This window comes from Gymnodraco acuticeps, unplaced genomic scaffold, assembly GCF_902827175.1.
Source record: "Gymnodraco acuticeps unplaced genomic scaffold, fGymAcu1.1, whole genome shotgun sequence".
NCBI classification, from domain to species: domain Eukaryota; kingdom Metazoa; phylum Chordata; class Actinopteri; order Perciformes; family Bathydraconidae; genus Gymnodraco; species Gymnodraco acuticeps.
The window spans coordinates 2,116,990-2,140,743 of record NW_022990313.1 but is presented as its reverse complement, the minus strand read 5'-3'; the positions used below and the strand labels follow the sequence as shown (position 1 = coordinate 2,140,743).

Below are 23,754 nucleotides of genomic sequence, written 5' to 3'. Positions count from 1 at the left end.
TATTGACTTGAAATCCATGTCCTTGACGTTGAGTTGTTCCAGTGCAGTTTTCAGAATGAGTCTTTGCCTTGTATATTCCGGGCAGCTAAAAAATACATGATGTATTGTCTCTGGTTGTTGGCAACCATCACAATTGCCATTTGGATGTTTTCCAATCAGATGTAGTGATGAGTTTAATCCAGAGTGTACCAATGTTATCCTGCTGTTAATGCTCTGTTCTCTTCTACTACTCCCCCGAGTACTTTCCGTTCCCACTTCCCTTTGTATCTGGTATAAATGTCTTCCTTTAGTGTTACTGTCCCATAGGTTTTGCCATTGTTGGTTGATAACCACTTTTGTAACAGATTTGACTTCTGCTCTACTGATGGGTTCCATTATATCAATCTGGTTTGCTTTCAAACCACATTTTGCCAGTTGATCCACTACCTCATTCCCTCTAATACCCACATGCGCTGGAACCCACACAAATTGAACAACAATTCCCAGATGAACTAACCTAAACATGATGTGTAAAATGTCATGTCAAATATCCTGACGACATTCTGAAGAGAAGTTGTTTATACTCTCCAGAGCTGCGCTGGAGTCAGAGCAAATGAACACTCGCATTGGCTGTGTTTCCTCTACCCCAGGGGTCGGCAACAGGCGGACCGCGGTCCGGATCCGGACCCAGACGCCGACCTATACGGACCCGGAGCTATAATTAATACATTAATATGGGATTTTTCGGCGCCTCCCGCTTTTTTAACGCTGATTTGGGTGACTTGTGTAATTCGTGGAGAACCGAAGAGTTTTCGTTTTGGGGGTGGGGGGAGTCCGTCCGTCAGTCCGACTGACGGACAACTTCTCACTTCAAAAAAGAAGAAGAAATCTAGACCGCAAAAATAATTAAACAAGTGAGTATCTGTTTTTCCTGGCCAAGGACAGGTTCCTTGAACACAACACGAGCGTAACGTGTTTTCACGTGGTATGTCTCGTCTGAAAGGAGTGCTGACAGAGAGCACCGGAACGCCGCTCCAGCCCTTCAAATATTGCAGTACCCATAAGGAGCCGTACACATGCCACAGTGTTTACGTGGCTGTGTCTTTAGTTGTAAGCACAGTGGCGATCTGTTGTTTTTAGCATCTGGTTAGCTAGCTATGCTAACGAATTTAAAGAGCTTTTCTACAACCAGGTGGAAGAGAGCTCTCTCCTGAGAGGCTCAAATAACCTCAGCTCAGTGAGGTTAAGGCACACCTTGATATGATCATTATAGTTATTAATGAGACTAAATGAAAAACAGGTATAAAATACTATATGACAGTAACAAAAAAGTTGTTAAAAATAACAAGAATAGAGTTTAAAAGGGGAGTGATTTGTAAAATATCCAAAAAGAAAAATATGCTTACAGTTCTGTTTCATATGGGTGTTGAGAGATGTATCCATAGATCTCTTAATGTTGCTCTCAAAGTGCACCAGATTGATGCTTTTAACTTCAATATTTAAGTTTAAAATAGACTCATAATCAACTCAAATTCAAACTCGTCAGGTTTATTGTGCTCCCTTCATTTCTCTACAAAGTACAAATGTAAAAAAAATTTTTTTGCCACTTAGTCTACAAATGACTTATGACATCAACTACAGTGAACTACTACAAAGTTCAAACATTTATTTCATTTACCAAACTAAAGTAACCAAACAGTCCCTGAGCTGACTGAGCCTAAATCCCTAAAACTTTGCTGAAAGGCCTTGCATTAGCCTTGCATTAGGTACATTGTTTTGCTCCCCGCACAAGAAAAGATGACGCTGAATAAACGCCCTAGTCGGCTAGTCGGACCGATGCTACTACTAGTATATCTTGCTATAATGCTAAGAATGCCAATTTTTTACAAGCCTATTTCCTGAACTGAAAATCCTCCAAAAAGTATTATTCAGCTTACCTCGATCGTTGTTATTTTGGTCGCCAAACATCGCCGCCAATGTGGCTGAGGCCGCATGTGGAGTAGTTTCTATTTTGTGGTTTCTCCTCAAGTGCCTCGCTATGTTCGATGTTCCCCCAGCGCACTTGATCACGTTCCCGCACAGGTTATAACTTCGCAGTATCAAGCGGCAGTTTCGTCACATGGTCCCACACCTTACTGGATTTAAAGCCCCGCGGCATTGTGTTTACATGACCCGGGCCGTGACGCCGTATACCAAACAAAGGAGTTAGCTACACCATAGATATATATAAACATGTTTATATATATATCTATGAGCTACACTACCAAATATCCAATATGGCGACCAGCAGCCCACGTTGTCCACTATGTCTAAGCCAATCACATCGCTAGCTTCCCTTGACGTCACACAGATCTCGCGAGCAGTTGCGATATTTTGCGAGACTTCGTGAGTTCAGTAATGGCCGCCATATCAGAAGCCGACACGATTTTTTTCCGTCTTTTCTCAGCGCAAATTTCTCGATCTATGGAAGGTTTTAGATGGTTTAGAACAAAAAGGAGAATATACGTAAGTGCTAGTTGTTTTTGAATTGTACTTTCTTTATTTGATTGGCAGTCAGTTGTTGATTACATGCAGACGTTGATAAAGCTACAGGTCACTTCAATATATATCACACTAATTCATGAAGCAAGTTAGACATTTTGATGTTCTGGACCTTTGCATGGGGAGATTTTCTCTAACTGGACCTCGTTGAATTTTAGTTGAAGACCCCTGCTCTACCCACTGAAGGGCTAGTGAGATAGCCATCATCTCTACTGTGTATACTGCAATGTGATCACTTGCTCGCTTTCCCACTTTGACCTTTAATTCAGGAACATAAAATGCACAACTACACAGCAAAATCAAAAGTGTTATATTTTCAGTGTTGGAGTTGGAAATTTAAATATAGAGTTGTTTCAACTCATTTTAAGTGTCATTCAACTCCAAGATAGTTATTATTCAAAACGAGTTGGTGTTGAAACAGGGAGTCAATTGTTGAATTCTCCAAACAACTCTAGAGTGTTGATTTAATTACATAGCCAGTGTTACAATCTCTCTTTCTGTGGATCACTGGCTGTTGCTCTGTTGGGTGTGGCCGTGACTGTGAATGTGTGTGCGCGCAGTCGAGGCGGGAGACCAAATCGGAGGAGCATACCACCACATTCTATTTGGAGGATAAACTGACCAAAGTGTAAGTAAATGTTTCGAACCAGTAGCCTAGTACAGGTATTTATTTATTTAGCTGAACAGCGCTTACCTTCAGCTACATAAATATTAATTATTTTACATTGACTGCTGTCTTCGCTCCACATGCTAGTAATATGTGCTGCTATCATTAGCCAGGGGTGTTTAGCCTAACATCTTTTTAATATCATTACAAAGTCTGTTATTGGGGCGTTTAGCTCCATGTGTTAGTATATTAGCTGCTATTGTTAGCCGCGGGTTGTAAGCTTAAAGTGTTAGTAAGTTTAGCTGCTATAAGTAAAGCTAAACACCTGCGGCTAACGATAGCAACTCATATTAACAGGTGGAGCTAAACGCCATAGTAGCTAATATTACTAACTAACACGTGGAGGTAAACACCTGTGACCAACAATAGTAGCTCCTGCAATATGAATTAGATGTGAGGCTAATATATGCTACTTTAATATATATTACTAACATGTGAAGCTAAACACCCAAGGCTAACGATAGCAGCTAATAGCTCAACTTGTCAGTCATATTAGCTGATATCGTTAGCCACGGGTTTTTAGCTCCACGTGTTAGCATGTTCAGCTCCACATGTCAGTAATACTGCTATCGTTAGCCACTGGTGTTGAGCTCCACTGTTAGCATTTTGCTAAATTATTTCAACGACACTTAAATGCATAATTATATTTTTGTAGCAACAGGTCTGTTAGATATTTCTGTAATATGTTTGCTAATACATTTGTATTCTTATAGGACACCATGTTGGTGAAAGTAAGATATGGCGAAAGCCAGAAATATGTGAAAGTGGCTGAGACTGAAGAAGGCTATGAAAGCTACAGTACATTTCTTCAGAAAGGTATGGATAACTTGAATACATATCACTGATTGTTTGAGTCTAAGAAATGAATCTTGTTTTAGTTAAACGTACCAATATTGTCAGGTGGTACATTTCAATATTCTCTCTCAGTCATAGAAAAGTTAGGTTTACCACTACAGAGTGAGCTGCACTTGACTGATGAATCAGGGACAGAGGTGGATGCAGATGTCTTTGAAGAGCTTTTACAAGCAGGGAACCTTACAGTCAAAGTGTCCACAGGACAGTCTTCAGGTAAGATTCAGACTCGCAATGGAAAATCAGGGACCCATCCCTACTGAGTTTTTGCTGAGATTACCCTGTAACATCGTTTGGAGGGCTGAAAGTATGTTTTTTTTCTTCTTTCATTGAGTATGTCATTCTTTTATCTATCTTGCAGTTGTGCTTCAAAATGTATCGCACACTTTGCTGGAGTCGGACCTTTCAGACACCTCATTCTCCGTGACCAATGCTTCATCCTCTGCGGTGTCTGATTCATCAGATGCAAGAATAGTTCTTGAGAGAGACAGTGGAGTGAAAAGAGTCCACGCTGATCGGGAATCAGCCAAAGAGGTACAGGGGACTACACTTTTGCAATTTACTCAGTTCTTTATTAATCATTAAACATGGATATATTGGGCAGATAACCTATGATTTGTATGGAATGCCCAAGATAATGACTTCCCATATGATTATTCTTTATCTTCTAGATCAGGGGTGCCCAACCGGTCGATCGCGGGGAGATTCCCAGTCGATCGCAAGATGTGTCTAAAAATAGAACAACAATATTCTGTTTTATCGTTAATGTCCTGTAACATAATCTTCCTGTGCCAGAATAATGCACTTGAACGCATCAGTAGTTATACACATACCACTTCAATCTCATTAGTATGCATAGAAAGTGACAGGTCACACCTCTCCCTACTTATTAAGCCCCGCCCACTTCCGACTAAACCCCGCCCACTTCCGGCTAAGCCCCTCCATAAGCCCCGCCCCTTCCGCCGGAAGTCCCGCCCCCACTTCCGGTTTTTCAAAAATAAAATTAAAAAATATTTTAAAAATGATAAAAATAAAAATGCTGCCCCTACCGGTCACCCCCACTTCCGGTTTTTCAAAATAAAATTAAAAAATATTTTAAAAATGATAAAAATAAAAATGCTGCCCCTACCGGTCACCCCCACTTCCGGTTTTTCAAAATAAAATTAAAAAATATTTTAAAAATGATAAAAATAAAAATGCTGCCCCTACCGGTCGCCCCCGCTTCCGGTTTTCAAAATAAAATAACATGAAATGTAACAACCATATATTTTAAAAGTAATGTCTCAGCTCTAAAGAGCAAGGTCCCGCCACCTAACCACTTCCTGTGCCCCTGTATACAGCAGTATTGACTGTAACTTACAAATACTTGCAAATAACATGAAATATACAACCATATATTTTAAAAGTAATGTCTCAGCTCTAAAGAGCAAGGTCCCGCCACCTAACCACTTCCTGTGCCCCTGTATACAGCAGTATTGACTGTAACTTACAAATACTTGCAAATAACATGAAATATACAACCATATATTTGTAAAAGTACTGTCAATCTCACTAACTCTCTCTCGCTCTCTGCTATTCTCTGCCGTGAAAAGTTTGATGAACAGTCAAGACAGGTGTGGGGACCATAAAACCCCCCGACATCCTCTGCGGGGCAAATGGTGTGTGTGTGTGTGTGTGTGTGTGTGTGTGTGTGTGTGTGTGTGTGTGTGTGTGTGTGTGAGGAGACGGTCTGAGGCTGCTAATTACAAAAGTCTCCGAATTCAGGACAGATGGTCAGAGCAAAACAGAGAAAGCAGTTACATTATTTTCTCATGTAACTATCTACATGTTTTTTTTTGTAATGTGTATGCGTATATATGTATATATATAAATATATATATATATATATATATATATATATACACATATACACGCATACATATATACAGGAGAATAGCCTAAAATAAAAAAGTATTTGCTCTACCATAAAAAACCAAATACAATATAATGCTAATTTGTTAAACAATCAGGAATAACCCCATTGGTTGTTTTTAGAATCATTTACATATTGTGGTCTATAAGTAACCCCGAAAACATCTAGGCAGCCTCTCGTCGCTTTTCCCCGTCAAGGCCCAGATATTTTGAAAATATATGGTAAGTACTTTTATTTTTTATGTTATAATAGCATATAGTTAGTTAATGCTGCTTGATGTGTGTGTGTGTGTGTGTGTGTGTGTGTGTGTGTGTGTGTGTGTGTGTGTGTGTGTGTGTGTGTGTGTGTTAAATAACCTCTATGCATCTGTGTTTTTCTATTATGTAATTATTTAGAAGCTTTAATGAAGTATCGTTCTAAGTACAAATAATGTGGTGTACATTTTTTTTACTATAAGTGTATTTAGCTATATTTCTTAAAAATTAAATATGTTCTTTCAGGTGTAAGTATCCAGAATAACGTACTCACTTGTTCTAAAAAGGTGGTGCAACCCCTCCGGCGGCCTGCATGGTCTCAGCTCAGCGCAGATCTGTTCAACAAGTCATCTCAACACAGACGGTGTTTTTGACAATTCAAACCTACCAGGTAAAAAATGCTTTTTTAGGTGTGCTTATACAAAAGATGATAGCTAAATGATTTTGTTTTGGAGTATTTTAAAAAACATGCTTATACCCTCTTCTTTTCTTTTCTTTTATAGAGCAATTGAAGGGGAGGACCCCGTTATCAAAAGGACAAACGCTGTTTGTTAAGGTCTGCTTTAAGGCCACACCATCTGAATAAGCTACACGTAGATCACATGTAAAACTGTTATTGATGTATCCGCCAGGTATGTTGACTTTACGTCCATGAATGTAGAAGCAAAGTGAAATGTTTCTTCAGCGGTGCCACTGATTTTTTTTGTTTTTATGTTTTGTTTTTTTTTGCGGGGGTGATTTCTTAAAAACGGTCAAGCATGGATGATTTAAAAGACGACGAAAAGTCCTTCATCGAGGGTTTACCTGATGTAAATGAACTATGCAGTGGTGAGGGCTTTGTGTACGAAGACATGTCATTTCCACAGTGGTCAGACAGTAACAGTGAGCTAAATGACACAATAACAGATGTACGCGAGCCTACGCCCTTGACAGAAACAAGCCCCTATACAGATGGAGAAAGGTCCTTTCTGCATGTATTACCGGATGTAAACGAATTGTGCAGTGATGATGATGATGAATTCAGATATAGGGACCTGTCATTTCCGCAGTGTTCAGGCAGCAACAGTGAGTTAAATGACGAGGGGTCAGCTGTAAACGAGCCCGCGGCCTTGTCAGAAACAAATTCAAGCAGTCCAACAAAAACATTAGGCGGTGCCTTGGATTGGGTGATAGACTGCTATGCAGACCGAGGGCTTTTAGAGCAGCCTCTAGACAATGCCCGCCGTCTGGATGGACAAAATAGCGAAGCTTCGCCCCACGCCTGCCTCCCCGTTTCCAGCATGCAAGATGACGGGTGTGTTAATGACAGCTCGAATGACTCAGAATCACCCGCTTGCTCCATGCAAAGTAACAGACATGTTGATCAGAATGACACCCCGAATGCTTCGGAATCACCGGGCCCCCTGTCACAGTATGGAGGAGGAGGAGGAGGAGGAGGCACTAGCAGAGATGCCGAGCCAAGTGTTATCTCTCGACCTGTATTCGGTAACATAGAAATGAGACAGTCTCTAGTCCTACCGCCTATTGGGGGTGAAGCAGACTTTGGAGTCTATTTTCAGGGTCTGATGAACAATGTGCATAACATGCGTGCACATGCTTTTGCACGGGCAGAAAGAGAAGATATCATACAAATTGAGTTACGTGGTGAAGAACTAAGGGTTAATGTATCAGCCATTTTAAATGGTCCCGATGATAATCTGGATGATTTTGAGGAGGGGCTGTTCAAAGCCATGCAATCGAATATCATGGTAATGGCAGAAGGCAACATGGAGCTCGTGGTTCAAATTGTTCAGGCCCCCCGTGGGGGGGTTCAGGGTAAACGGATGATTAGTAAAATGTTAGACAGTGAGATTGTTAAAAAGAAGGCGCGTTTTCTTTACGTTGTTCAGAACTCCTCCAACCAGCTGTGTTTTGCTATTAATTTAGCACTGTTGTTACACGATAACCTCACTGATAATGAGGGGGTCAAGCGCGGTAAAGAGATCCAGAATATGGCGGGTTTGACAGCTCATACAGCTGTGACATTCAGCGACATTGATAAATTCGAAGACAGCTTAAACTGTAAGATAGTGGTTTTTTACCGAAACGGTGACGACCGAACCCTTTGTAAATTTCAGACAGACGCCCCCAAACGAGACAAAACTGTGTTTCTGTTCCTCCTACACAACCATTACTATGGTGTGAAGAACTTGAAGGGGTTTTTAGGCTCTCCGTATGTCTGTGAGCATTGCTATACAGGGTACAGTTCTCAATGGAGTCACTCCTGTACTGGGCATTGCTATGTCTGCCTTGACCCTGCATGCACCCTGGCAGAGTTTAAACCCATCTTTTGTAAAGACTGCAACAAAACATGCCGTACAGTCGGCTGTCATTCTCGACATAAAGAGCAGAAACAGAGATCAACAGACATTGCCAGTAACTGTGATTTACACAAAAAAGTGTGCAGATTGCCAACTTTCTTACTACACCCCCAAGAGTAAAGCAGATAAAACACACAAGTGTGTGACGAAAAAATGTAGGACATGCAAGGAAAAATTACCATCTACTTCTACGCTCGGGTGTGAAAAACATTTGTGTTACATAGGAGTGCAGCCTAAAGAGACAGAACACAATGACAACATTGTGTTTTATGATTTTGAAACAATGGCGGGGGCAGATGGGGTACATATACCTTTCTTGGTTTGTACAAAAACCTTGGGGGGTGAAATTTGGGTCGGCGAAGGAATCGACTGTGCACGGCAGTTTCTGGCACACTTTAGGAGCCCAAAGTTCAAGAATGCAACATTCATCGCGCACAATGCTAAGGGTTTTGACAGCTATTTCATTATCAACGCAATGGTTGCACAGGGGCTAAAGCCCCCGTTAACAATGCAGGGAAGTAAAGTGATCTCTTTTACTGACGAGGATTTCGGCCACAGGTACATAGACTCACTGTCTTATCTGTCTATGCGTTTAGCAGACATGCCAAAAGCTTTGGGGTTTGGAGATAAAATCAAGGGGTACTTCCCTCACGGTTTCAGCTCCGAGGCTAACCTGAGTTATATAGGCCCTTATCCACCCGCACGCTGTTATGGGGTTGAACGCATGACAACTGGTGAAAAGAGTGACTTTCTCACGTGGTATGAGACGGTACGCCGGGGCATTTTTGACTTTAGAGAGCAGGCATTGCTTTACTGCAAAAACGATGTGGCCATTCTTGCCCAGGGGGCCGCATTATTTCGGAAAGGTTTTCTCGGGGAGACAGGAGTTGATCCTTTTAGTCGTGCGACTATAGCTTCTGCCTGTATGAAAGTTTTTACCACAAACTTTCTAACGCCCAAAACATTGGCAATCCCCCCACCCGACGACTACCGCCGTGAAAACAAGACGTACTCAGACGCAGGTATTCAGTGGCTGGAGTGGGTAGCTCAGACTGCAGGTGTTTTTATTCAACATGCGTTGAATGAAGGAGAGAAACGAGTGGGACGTTTCGTCGTAGACGGGTTTGCCGAAGTTACCGGGGAAAAGATTGTCTGGGAATTTCTAGGTTGTTTCTATCACGGCTGCCCCTCTTGCTATAAGGGGCATGAGAAAAACCCCTTGATAGGTCACACATTTGAGCATCTCCATGCTGTTAGCGAGGCAAAACTGCATGAGCTAGAGGCTGTCCATGGGGCCAAAGTGAACGTTATGCGTGAGCATACATGGGTTGAGATGAAAAAATCCAATCAAGATTTGAAGGCTTTCCTCAAGGTATACAATGCACCAGAACCGCTGACCCCCCGCGATGCTTTATACGGGGGAAGGACATGTGCAGTAAAGTTGAGGCACACAGCAGCGGTGGATGAATCGGTTCATTACTGCGATTTCACCTCACTCTATCCTTTTGTAAACTGCACAGGCCTATATCCACTTGGACACCCTCAGATCATATTCCGAGATTTCAAAGACCCTCGCAGTTATTTCGGGTTAATCAAAGCCACAGTAGAACCTCCTAGAGGTCTGTACTTTCCTGTCCTGCCCTACCGAACTGCAGCTGGTAAACTGGTGTTCACTCTATGCCGCACATGCGCAGAGCTTAACAACCAACAGGGGGCCTGCTTGCATAGCAAAGAGGAAAGAGCATTAACAGGGGTTTGGGTGACCCCGGAATTCACCAAAGCTCTGGATATGGGTTACAAGATGACTCAGATCACAGAGGTGTGGCATTTTGAGAAGAAAAGTGACAGCATTTTTGTAGACTATATACACACCTTTTTGAAGGGTAAACAAGAAGCATCAGGTTACCCTTCAGAGGCCTCAGATGATGAGAGCAGACAAAAGTATGTGGCAGACTATCATGCTAAGCAGGGCATCTTGCTGGATGCAGATAAAATCAAATCAAACCCTGCCAAAAGACAAGTGGCAAAACTATGTCTCAACAGTTTCTGGGGTAAATTTGCCCAGAGAAGCAATCTGACTCAGACTAAGATTGTGACCAAAGCCGAAGAATTTCTTAACCTCTTGTTTTCAGCTAAACATAAGGTTACGTATTTCTCATTCCTCAACCCCCGAACGGCTCTAGTTCAGTGGTGCTACGGGGAAAATTGTTACTCTACTCCCAACAAGGTGGATAACATATTCATCGCCGCCTTTACCACAGCGTATGCCAGGCTGAAACTGTACAGTGAATTGGAGAAATTACAGCGCAGAGTATTCTACTACGACACAGATAGCATAATCTATGTGACAAGACAAGGAGAGAGCCCTCTACCTATGGGTGTGTATCTGGGGGACCTGACAGACGAGCTGGGGGGCGATACGATTAAAGAGTTTGTTTCAGCAGGCCCTAAAAGTTATGCTTATCAGACCAAAAATCAAAAAAAAGTTGTGATGCGCGTGAAAGGCATCACACAAACGCATGAATGTTGCAAACGAGTGAACTTTGACAGTCTGGCCGACCTGGTGGAGGGCTACGTTCAAAACTCTGAGAGGGGAAGGGTAATTGAGGTCCCTCAGCACAGCATTGTAAGGAATAAAGAGGTTTTCGCTTTGAGAAATGTGTCATTCACCAAAAAGTTCCGAGTTGTGTTTGACAAGAGACGTTTGTTAGCCGGGGGAAATACTTTGCCTTTTGGGTATTGAGAAAATAATTGACGACATGTTTTCACCAAGTCAAATTGATTTTGACCCCCGACTGCGTGTTCCTTTTTCCTGTCTAGTAGTGGGCCCTAGTGGTTGTGGAAAAACTTTTTTTGTCAAGAATGTATTGCAAAATTGTATTCACGTAATGGATGTACAGCCTCAAAATATTGTGTGGATTTATACTTCTTTCCAGCCCATGTATGCTGAACTGCAGGAAAAGAATAAAAATATAAAATTCGTCAAGGGTCTGCCTGAATCATTTGAAGATGAATCGCTATTTCCTCCTGACCAAAGTCATCTGATTATATTAGACGATGTTATATTTCAGGCCTCTGAACATCCGGAAGTAGTCAGACTGTTCACCCAATACCGTCATCATAGAAATATGAGTGTTATCATGCTTACCCAAAATGTTTTTCACCAAGGAAAAAACAGTCGCACAATTAGTTTGAATACTAATTACATGGTCTTGTTTAAAAACCCCAGAGACAGACTACAAATGAACATACTTGCTCAACAAATACACCCTGGTAATAAATCATTTTTCCTACAAAGTTTTGAAGACGCCACCACGGAACCTCACGGTTACTTAATCGTAGACATGACCCCCACCTGTCCAGACATCTACAGGCTTAGATCGGGAGCACTACCTAATCAATGGCTAGTTGTTTATGTACCAAAAACGAAGACTTGAGAAAAAACAGTATGTCGGCCCGTTTAAAAAGAAACATGCCTCTGTTGAGGGCCTTATGTCAAGCCCCGCCTTCAAAGCGCAAGGATATTCTCGAGAACTGCTCCACGGATTTTCTTCAATCACTCTGTGAACTGTCTCTAAATCTTTTAAAAGGTAACATCCCCCTGTCAGGCATTCAGTATAAGAAGCTTAAGAAGCAAAAGAAATTTTTCAAACTCTTGGCCAATAAAAAGACCAACTTAAAAACTAAATTCAAGGCCTTAAGAAAGCAATCTGGAGGTTTCCTACTGCCGCTACTCGGCGCGTTGATCCCCATTTTAGGCCAACTTTTAGGAGGGCTAGCTCGACCATGAGTCAAAAGATGTTTCTGCTAACACCTCACCAGTTTAATCAGCTCAATCAGAATGGTGTAACTAACCCTCACAGTAAGGAAACAATTAGACGCACTGCAGAAGATGTTCTGGATGAAAAAATGAGAGCCACCTTAAACGAACCAGGATTACCCCCTTATGAAAAAATCATAAAATACAACACCTTGTTACAAAGATATCTCACCCTACTCAAACAAGACGGGCTTGAGGAGAGACATATTACTCTGACTCTACCTGAAGACACGGGGGTGGTAAAAGGAGCAGAAAATGATGGCACGTCCGATGATAAAATAAAAAACGATGTTCTACTGCACCTCCCTAAGCGTTACCACAAGAATGCCGAGTACATTATGAGGAAATTAACCACGAGTACAGCTGGATGGACACCAGCGGGGGAATTTATAGACAAGGGGGTTGCCGTTAAAGGCTCCCACGTTTTAGATTTATTTAAACATTTATCCTGCGCGTATAAAACAAATGTCCAGGAGCCTAAGGGCTGGCGGGGTTTTTTAAATAGTCTGAGTGAGATCAACATTCCCTTAACAGCTTTTCAAAACCTTCACGCTCGTGAACAATATCGCATAATCAAAGAGGGTAAACTAAATCGAGAAAATATCCCCCGAAAAAGAAGAAGAAAAACATCTCCCGTTACTACTGGGTGGGACACTTTAGGAACAGCTGTAGAACCTCAGAATGCCCTGCTTAAGAAGAAGAAGAAGAGGATAAGGCAAGACAGAGTATTAAGCCCCAGATGGTTACATTTAACCCCTTAAGTTGTATTATATTTCATGATTTCCTAATAAAGACAGAGTCACCTGAATTAATTTTGTCTTCAGACCTTTTTTATTTCTACATTTTATAACAATCTTTAAACATTTGTAGCGAACAGACACTGTGATTAAAATGAGTGTCTTTATGACGTCTCTCACACCTCTGGTATTTTTTCACAAAATTCGTTACAGCAGCATCATTTTTTATCACATCATCTTGGTATAAAGATAACACATTTTCGTAAGACAACCCGGACGCTCTTTTGCATAGATAAAAAACACAGTGTTGACCACAGGCTGTAGACATGACATTCTGAAGTTGCCGGTTATGGTATAAAATAGTTGCACATTGTGTTTCTAGAAATTGCAGGATGCTTTTAGGATAATGACTAAAATCGGGGGGAAATCCGAAAGAATCAAAAAAAGTTCCTTCCCCAGCCTCTAAAGTCACTGCTAGCCAGTGTTCTCCGGGCATGTGGGAGGGGTGGGTGTTGACAATCATGTATACAGGGCATCTAAATAATTGTTTTACTCGGGGTAGCTGGTCTGAGGCCCATACCCCCCCAAAAGAACCACCTAACATATTCTGCATGAGACTATCCAGTTGGTGATTATTCATGTTGTAGTCTTCTTAGTAATAATCTACCAGCACTTGTCGTTTTGAATTAATCTCCAGAATCGAATCAAAACAAGAATATACGATTAAAGTGGTAGTCTGTGGCAGCGGTACTCTGAACCTCATTTCCAATCTTAAACTACCGCTGGTGATGGGGGATAAGGCATCGGCATCTTCAGCAGCAGTTAAATTAAACACAAATAAAGAGTATCCTTGTTCGAAATCATCTCTGTCTATACTTAGAGGCAAGTCTTTCATGTGTCTCCCTGTAGCAGTTAACATGTTGTAAAACTCTCTGACTGACGACCCCCGGTTAAATTGGGGTTGAAATGCTTTGGCTGGTACTTGTCTCCCGTCCTGACATAAAGCCAGGTACTCTATGTCGTTATGAATGAAATTAAACGGTGAAAGCTCTCTCCTGCCGGTGAAGGCTTCGTGATGTACCATACCCAATACTAGGTACTTGGGCATATTACCCAAAAAGAGATTTTCTTGGTTGCATATTCTAGAATTAACCGGTATACTATATGTCTTTAGATTCACCCGTGACAGGGGGTAGAGGGCGTTACCTCTCAGCAGAGCCGCAGCATGCCCCAAACGCACCGCAGGAGTGATTGTGGCTTTTTTGATAAAAAGTGAAGCCCCCAGTATTTTTAGACGGTATGTAGAGTCATTTGCACACATGAGAGTAAAGGCATCGTTAGATCTGGTGAGTTTGATTCTCAAATCTACAGAGTTCAGGAGAAGCCTCTCGCTGAAGAATATATCCGTGTGTAAAGCACCCATCAAATGGAGCTCCCTAGATTCTGCTGTGAATGAGGCCCTCTTTACCAGCCCCTTATTTGGTCCATTGGCTGTGACTATAGAGTCCATAGACCCCGCGGTGTCTTTATAAAATAAGCCGGCTGTGAACTGAGTTTTTAAAGTAGAATCAGAGTAATTCAATAGCGTTTCAATAATAGCCCTGTAAGGATGAGTCGAACTGGATTGAGAAATTAGTCTGTCCCCTAGAATAACGTCGCATTGACTAAAAATTGTATTCAGAGGGTAATTAACTAGGGCGACGGGGGCATCAGCTGCCAGATTAGTCCCATCGGCGTTGGTTATTTTGATCCTGAGATGTATCAAGGTGTCATTCATATCCAGGTATTTATCTCCGTCCCCGGGTATAAAAAATTCTATGGGTCCGTCCTCTGTAATGGCCGACAGTGGAAGGACCTCTGTGTAGTGTTTTTCGTCGATAGAGAGTTGTGTCATCGGAGCTGAAAATAAATCCAGCTCTGCCATGCTGCATTCAGCAGATTTGTGATGTAAAAGGGCCATATTTAACACGCTAAAATATATCTCTCCCCAATACGTTCCTTCTCCGAGGGTGTTTTTTCCCTAATGATTTTCTTTTGACTGTGTGTTTTCCTTTCTTGACACCCCTCGGAACCCGTTTGCCTGGAGGTCTCTTCCGGGGCCTTCTTGCCAAAACCATCAGACCACCTGATCCTTCTTGAGATCCGGGGTCTGATTGGGGGCCGTATCTATGGACAGCCTTACTGATAACATCTGATGCAATATTTTTGGCCGCCGATTTCAGATGAGGTTTAGCTATGGCGAACCCTTTTCTCACCAGGGGGGCGACAAAACGAAATAATCTGGAAAATATAGAGCCAATGCCTCGCCCGTACATTACCGGGGCACCATAAAAACCAGGCAGGGATCCCCCCGCTTGATTTTCATAGTAACTCACAAAACGTTGGGGGTCTTGATGAATCATCGTTTTGAGGGGCGGAAATGAAGTTTCACTACACTTTTTCCGTAGGTGAACTTTACTGGTTTGTTCTGGTCGTTTTTTATTTCTATCTGTATATTCTCGATGTGTGTTTTTGTTACCGGCAAGTAGTATGCAGGATTAAAATACTGAGTTACTGTATCGCCGAATGTTCCTCTTATATCTACGGTTCTCAAGAGAGGAGCAAAAGCGTCACCTACCCGCTGGTGACTGACCACATTGCTATAGCAGTATAGATGTGTTGAGCCAGCATTTATATCCGTTGGATAGGCAGCTGATTTATTATCAAATTTGAGCCACTGGTCTGGTTGTATTCCAAGCATATAGGCGACGGTTTTTGGAAAGCGGAAGCGATATTGAGCCCCTCCTAGAAATTCGATTTTCCTGTTAATTGGACTATAGTGTAAACTGACATCGGGGTCAATTTTTTTAAAGCAGGACTCAAGTTCCTCTATGAGCTGAGTTATGCTACTATAGTAACCAGCTCTAAACATATGAAGCCTTAACTTGCTCGTTGGGGATGTGTCAGGGAGTTTTGCTTTCTTTATCCACTCAAAAAAGGCTGCTTCCGTAGGTACGTTATACCAGGTGTGGGGGTATGATATTTCTGTCAGGGCGACCTGCCACGAACCATCCAAGTGTAAAGGTTGTGCTAGGTTCACCTGATAGCTAGAGCTTGTATTGTTTTGAAATACCTCCAGGCTGGCATTAGACGGCAGCGTAATGTAGAACCCTTCATTTATCTCCATGGTTGTAATGAAGGACTGAGCTTGATTCTGATTGCTTTTATACATCTTGGATTTCGCCAGCATCAACCCAGCTGTTGAATTTTTCGGGCCAATTACGCCAAGATACAAACATTTGTTTTTTCCCCCTCACCACACGCCTTTTTAGAATTTTCTCGACTTGAAAAGCCTTGTCATTAGTTATCTTAACTTTTTGTAACTCTTTCTCATAAAAAGTACCCTTGATCTCTTCTCCGTCATAATCTTTGAGCTTATAAACAGGTGGCTGTCGAGGTAAGCCTTCAGACACCGTAAATAATTCGTTCGTATAACTCTGCTCATATTTTTTATCGAATACTCCTCTCAATTTGGATATCCTTACAAGCTCCCCCTCCTTAAAGTTCATTTTGACAGCAGCTTTTTTACGAAGGCTGGAGGGGTTATATAGATTCCGAAACACTTGAGCCGCATTTTCCTTGGTTACCTGCATTGGCGTCATTTTAATACTTCGGTGATAACTATTATTGTAACTTTCAAGTAGTTCGGGTAAGACGTCTATATATCTATGAGTGTTTTTAGCTGTAAAATACCTCCACATTTTAGTTTTCAGCGTACGGTTAAATCTCTCTACCACGCATGCCTTCATATCACTGGCGGTTGCATAATGGGCTATACCTCTTTTCTTCAATAAGTTTTGAAAAACTTTATTAAAGAATTCTTTCCCCGCATCTGTTTGTATCTTTTTAGGGATCTCACTGTGTGTTAAAATTGTATCAAAGGCTTTGGCAACATCTATACCCGTCTTCTTCTTTAAGGCCTGAGCATAGGCTTTTTTCGAAAATACATCTACGACTGTTAACAAATAATTAAAACCATCATTATATTCGGACAGCGACTGCATATCGCAGAGATCTGCTTGAAATTGCTGCAGCGGTCTGAGTACGAAAACTCTGTTTCTTACAAAATGCACCCGAGCCGGCTTGTGCAAAGTATATGCGTCCTGCCCCGATAAATATTCCCTGACTTTCTCTACATTTATTTGTTTACCCATTTCATTCTGTACAGCTCTATGGAGTTTGTCCACACCTCCTAAACTCCCTGGATTAGAAGGTGTGTAATACACTTTATGCATCGCACGTTTCTCAGACATGTTTCCTGTTACACACCGTTGAGGTAATGAGTACAAAAGTTTTTCTTGCAAATCATTTTATTGATATGTCACACATGTATCAAAAAACATGTTAAAAGAAGTAAAATATAAAACATACTTTAACGAAAAAGTATCAAATTTGTTTTTGTTTGTCCTACTGCTGCCAAAAGACCCAGGCTGCTCTTATGGTCTTCAGACGGTTCTCGTCGTTGTCTATCAACTGGTCGTAAATTTTCTCCATTTTAGCTTCAAAGAGTCTGGTGTTTCTGAGATTGTGCAGAATCGCCTCGGTAGCTCCAAGGACTCTCCTCTCTGACACATGAAGCTGGCTTTTGTGCAGAGCATCCCGAATGGCTGGAATGAAACGAACGGTCCACAGTCTCTTTAACACCTCGTCATAATTGATGTTCAGAAAGTAATCTCGGGTCGGCAACAAACACTCGTGCTGCCTCTGACTGGGGTGAGCGATTTGACATCCATTGCATGTTTCCTCTTTATAGAGTTGCACGACCCTATCCAGCAGATGGGCTACAACAGCTTTTACCGTATTCAGGAATGATGAAGTCCTTCCACGTTCTGTATCAGGAACCACTGGAACACACGTATAGCATATGTCAACGCCTTCTGCTGCACATTCCCCTGGAGAGTCGGATGGAGGTTGAGGCATATCCATCCATCCCGTGATATCGATGCCCGCCATATAGTTGTCGAGATCTGGTGTCCAAATTGTTGGTGAGGATGGTGGTCCTGGAGGCGTCTGATCCAGGCTGCAGCTCACGGTGATGGAGTTGTTGTTTTTCAGATCCATGGCTGTTGTTGATCACAGACCGTTCTTGATGGGTCCTTCGTTTTAAATGATCTGGTGAGGTGGGGGTGGGACTTGTTATGCTGTTTGGGGGGCGGGGTCGTCTGCATAAGTGAGGGTCCTTTTCAGCAGTATAATGTCGATCGATGTCTGACTCTGTTTAAAAAGTTCTTTAAGCTTTACAGATTTCTCATCAATCATTTTCAACCAAGCAGTCAGAGGCACACGTAGGGCTGTCTGGAAAACCCCGCATGTAGAGTTGAAATACTCCAAAACAAAATCATCCGAGGGGTGCTTACCCAACGTCACCACACGGCTTGAGCGGTAATACCAACGCCCAGAGGGTCCGCTTTTAGTTTCCCATACGGTGCTTGACAGGATTCTTTTCACTTCTGGCTGCGGGGAAATATCTCCTTCCTCTTCCTCCAGCTTGATGGGCAACGGTGCAACCTCTTTTTTGATCTCGCCTGCTGTCTGCGTTTCTTGACTTTTCACTGCAAAAATCTTGTACACCGCTGGTTCCCCTATGCTTTCTTGATGCACTCCTTCTGCCTTCAATCCAGTGGTGGGGTGGGGGAGCTCTCTGGCAGACACCAGAGTTAACACAGCCCAATCTGTCGAGGTTAGCGTCGCATTAGCACTCTGTGGTCCGTACATTTCCCCCTTCTTTAAGTTGTAGAAATGCAATTCATTCGCCACATAGTTGAAGGCATAACCCCAGACGTCGCCATTTTCCAGAGTCCATTCTCCCTGAAGTTCTTCTTCGGTTGGAGGCGTTTGGACACGGCATACAAACCGCAATCTTTTCTTGATTGGAGCACCCAGCGGATGGCTGTAGGTTGTCACAGGTGTCTCGCAGATTACACCCATATCAAGACGTCTCTTGGCCATTTCTCTCGACTTGAGAAAATATTGAAGAGTGAGAAAGACGAATGGCTCTTATTTATCTAACCCTAACGGAAGAGGGGTGAGTGGTGGGGGTGTGTGTGTGTGTGTGTGTGTGTGTGTGTGTGTGTGTGTGTGTGTGTGTGTGTGTGTGTGTGTGTGTGTGTGTGTGTGTGTGTGTGTGTGTGTGTCCCCTCCCCATCGCCCCACCATTTGCCCCGCAGAGGATGTCGGGGGGTTTTATGGTCCCCACACCTGTCTTGACTGTTCATCAAACTTTTCACGGCAGAGAATAGCAGAGAGCGAGAGAGAGTTAGTGAGATTGACAGTACTTTTACAAATATATGGTTGTATATTTCTTGTTATTTGCAAGTATTTGTAAGTTACAGTCAATACTGCTGTATACAGGGGCACAGGAAGTGGTTAGGTGGCGGGACCTTGCTCTTTAGAGCTGAGACATTACTTTTAAAATATATGGTTGTATATTTCATGTTATTTGCAAGTATTTGTAAGTTACAGTCAATACTGCTGTATACAGGGGCACAGGAAGTGGTTAGGTGGCGGGACCTTGCTCTTTAGAGCTGAGACATTACTTTTAAAATATATGGTTGTTACATTTCATTTTATTTTATTTTGAAAACCGGAAGCGGGGGCGACCGGTAGGGGCAGCATTTTTATTTTTATCATTTTTAAAATATTTTTTAATTTTATTTTGAAAAACCGGAAGTGGGGGTGACCGGTAGGGGCAGCATTTTTATTTTTATCATTTTAAAAATATTTTTTAATTTTATTTTGAAAAACCGGAAGTGGGGGCGGGACTTCCGGTGGAAGGGGCGGGGCTTATGGAGGGGCGGGACTTCCGGTGGAAGTGGGCGGGGCTTAGCCGGAAGTGGGCGGGGTTTAGTCGGAAGTGGGCGGGGCTTAATAAGTAGGGAGAGGTGTGACCTGTCACTTTCTATGCATACTAATGAGATTGAAGTGGTATGTGTATAACTACTCGCATCAAAGCTTTGTGATTGGCCGGCGTGACCCCATGTGTCGGGGCGTGGCTGGTGAGCAGTGGGCAGTGCACTAGTTCGCTAACGTTGTCCGTGTCAACAGGAGTGACAGTCCGCACACGCACACACACAAGACCGCAATTATGGCAGAAGCAAAACATATATAATTTTCACTCCAAGTGGGAGGATGATTATTTTTGTATCTATTCCAATTCAAAGTCCATCTGTCTCATCTGCAATGCGAGCGTGGCTTTATTGAAGAAGGGTCATTTAGGAGCGGCATTTCAAAACAGTGCACAAACGCTACGAGACGGAATTCCCTCCTAATTCTGCCCTACGCTCCAAAAGGGGAGGGGCCTGAAAGGACAGCTAAATGCACAGCAGTCCATTTTCACCAGGCCCAACAACAAGAGCAAGGCTGCTACCAGAGCATCTTATATTATCAGTCACGTTCTTGCGAAACACAAGTATTTCAAAGACGGCGAAGTTGTGAAAGAAGCATTCCTGGAGGCTGCCGATGCGTAATAAAAAATAACAGTAGCCTTTCAACAGGTTTTTGATATGATAAAAACTCAAGTTAGATACCGTTATTAATCAGCTGTAAGTTTGAGTTTGTTTGAACGTATTCATTATAATTATTGTACAAAATGGTATAAGAATGCAAACTTAAATTGATTATAGTCTATTATCAATTCAGGTTAAGAAACTAGTGTTGCTTGCATCCTATTTTAAAAAGGCATTTATTTTTATAATCTACTAAAATGCAACAAAAAAAGGGTTTGATTCTATTAATTTTGTCTTTTTTATTGCACTGTTGCAGCAGATTCCTGTGTAGCTTCAGATCTGAGTTATCTTATTAGTAAGCCTCATTTATACTTTTGTAGCAACACTATTTTTATATAATGGCAAAGAAAGGGTTCAGAGTCTTTTCTTTTTCCCTGTGTCATATGTGGCAGCACTGTTCAATGTTTCTTGAAAACATTACCCACTGTAGTGTGACGTGTGAATAAACTCCAACTCTGTATCAACAACACTGTTGTGTAACTTCAGTTAAATACTTGTATGTGTGTAGATTAGAAAGAGGTAAGATAAAGGATCTGCAGTATTTTATGAAGTATTAATCGTACAAAGGTCAGTTTTATACAAGTAGAAGTGTGTATTTACCTGGTAGTAGGCTGTCAGTAATGGCTACGCCTCTCTATTTGGACTGGTAGATCTCGGCAGACTGGCAATTTTAAAAGTAGCTCTCGGTTCAAAAAAGGTTGGGCACCCCTGTTCTAGATGGTCAGCGATGTTCTCCAGTCTAAGAAAATCTTGCAAGAGTATGCGACAACTAAAACATTGATGGATGGTACACGACGACAGATGGTAAACCTACTGGTGGCTGACATGATCGAAGTTCATGGGTAAGGACTGAATATTCCCTTTTGGTGTTAATCATGTTTTCACAGATAGTGCTAAGTAATGTACATTTTGGAAACAGCTGCTCACATGTTCTAACAATCTAAAGCTGTAAGGCATTTATACTTTTAAGATACAATATATATATGTTTTTTTAAAGGAGGATCCCGCCAACACATGTGCGAGAAAAGTGTGCTCTTGGCATCATCACTCTATTTCCATGTCTAAGAGATCCATACTCAAAGAATGGATACGTAAGTCTATGAATGAATGACCTGTATTCGAATTTGTGAAAAGGAAGTGTGTTCATTCTTAACTTTTTGAACAACCTTCCTGTAATGCTATCACTTCTGTGTTCTCAGTTTTGATTTATTTTTGGATGTTACAGGAACACTACTATGATGCAGATGGTGGATCTGGCTACTTGGCATGGAGGATAAAGACGGTTCAGCGCAACACTGCGGTTCAGTCCCGGAGGTGCTACCCCAGCACTACCCATCAAGATGGTCCAAAGAGCAAGAGGGATTTTCTCTTGACTTGTGAGCAACTGACTGGCGAGGAATGCAGAGAGGCAATATCCTTCATAAAGCATTCAGCTGACGAATCAGTTGTCAAAGAGAAGATGAAGGCAACATTTCAGTGTCGGCAAGCAATGACTCGGGACCAGCAAGCCTCTTCAACAGTCCTGGATGTGTTTCCTCGTTTCCTCGACATCCCTGGCTTGGTAAGAACAACATGTCATATTTAATTTATTATTGGGATGGTCTGAGGGGTTGCCATGACTCATGGTGTTTCTCCTGTAGGTTGACCAAGATTTCACAATGATGTTTGGAGAAGAGATTTCTGGAAAAATGTTGGCGAGATGGCCCACTTTCTTCAAACCTAGGATCTTGGCAGACTGCAAGAACCTATACTCTAATGTTCATGTTGATGACCTCTTGTCTGCACAACAAAACTCAAATGAGTCAGGCAAGTATTTTCTCTTGCAGATTTTGTTTACCTTTGTAATCTTGAGACCTGTCAATGTTATCGGTTGCATAACCTTGATTTAAGACTATTTTCAGCTTTAAACGACTGACTGTTATATTTGCATATTTTTTGCCCCTAGGATGGGACAGTGACCTGTCAAGCATTCTACTCTTGGTTCATCTACTCCCCCCAACCTCAAAAGGCCATAAGAAGAGTGCTAAAATTAGCTCGTATCAATCTGTCAGCCATGTTGTGAGATATCTCAAGGTAGGCATTATTTTAGTTTTTGTATGCAGTTGTTATATCACTGGCACTCCTTGAGTTGGGACAATTTTGTTTTAAGTAGCTTAGTATGCCATTAAAACTTCTCTGTCTCTCTACGTTTTTGCAGATTGGAGCCAGTGTTGAGACCTTCCTTTCGAGTTTGGAACCAGGGCAGCCCTTCCTGCTGTGTGTTGGTGAACAGAAGAACAACATTCAACGGTTCTACGTCATCGTTGACCACAAGGCCATCCCTTGCAAGGGGCAGACATCCATGGCAGCCTTCGATGAACTCTTCAAAGCTCACTTCATCTTCAGTGTCAACTACCATGAATCCCTCACCAGCTTCTACACTTTCATACAAACCACGGTATTTAACATTGATATTGGAAGTGCCAAGGAAAGTCCCAGAGTCAAAGAACTCAGAGCAAGGCTTCTGCACACTGATATCTGAAGTTATTTACATCACTGGATGCAAATATGCTGATTTGTTTTATCTGTAAGGGACACCACAAAAGTTCTGCATTGCTTTGTCAGCATTTGAAATTTCACCATGGTTTATATCCTGGAAAGTCATTACGTTTGAAATGTGGCCAGCCAGGATGTTCTTTATCCAATTGTACTTATTCAGGGTTCAAAAAGCACCTCTTCAGTCTGCACAGGGACACTGGTTCAACTAGTACTATGGACAATGTGGACACTCAACGAGAAACTGATGAATCTTCAAGTTCTCAGGCAGTTTGTACTGACACTTCCGTAACCTCCCAGGTTACTTTTGATAAACAGCACGTGTTAAACATGTGTGGTTCTGTTGTAGCCCAGTTACAAGCATCTGGTGTTGCTGAGAGCACTGTCCAAGCAATGGTGGGGTCCATGGAAGAGCTTGTAAATGATATTCATAGACAAGCAAGAGATGCAGTTCTCAACTGCAGTTCAGAGGTCCAAGGCACTGATTTGGGTAAAAAGTTGGAAAATAGTTTTGATCAGCTAGAGAATCCTTTCACATCCTTTAATACAGGAT

At 42.1% G+C, this 23,754-nt stretch overlaps 1 protein-coding gene across 1 annotated transcript; it reads left to right on the top strand.

Annotated features, from left to right (window-relative positions):
• The first annotated feature begins 2,826 nt into the window (after positions 1-2,826).
• Positions 2,827-23,279, top strand: LOC117550458. The gene is made up of 10 exons (XM_034222893.1): positions 2,827-3,148; positions 3,901-4,003; positions 4,115-4,255; positions 4,401-4,573; positions 21,384-21,508; positions 21,664-21,757; positions 21,892-22,227; positions 22,307-22,472; positions 22,612-22,739; positions 22,864-23,279. Exons 2-10 carry the CDS (start codon positions 3,907-3,909, stop codon positions 23,185-23,187), a joined length of 1,584 nt encoding a protein of 527 aa, XP_034078784.1. The 5' UTR covers positions 2,827-3,148; positions 3,901-3,906; the 3' UTR covers positions 23,188-23,279.
• The last annotated feature ends 475 nt before the right edge of the window (positions 23,280-23,754 follow it).

Excerpts from the sequence above, each read along its gene's own strand:
- LOC117550458 (XM_034222893.1), top strand. The coding sequence starts at position 3,907 with ATGTTGGTGAAAGTAAGATATGGCGAAAGCCAGAAATATGTGAAAGTG. Across the intron at positions 4,004-4,114 it reads CAGTACATTTCTTCAGAAAG|TCATAGAAAAGTTAGGTTTA; the intron begins GTATGGATAACT and ends ATTCTCTCTCAG. Across the intron at positions 21,758-21,891 it reads CATACTCAAAGAATGGATAC|GAACACTACTATGATGCAGA; the intron begins GTAAGTCTATGA and ends TGGATGTTACAG.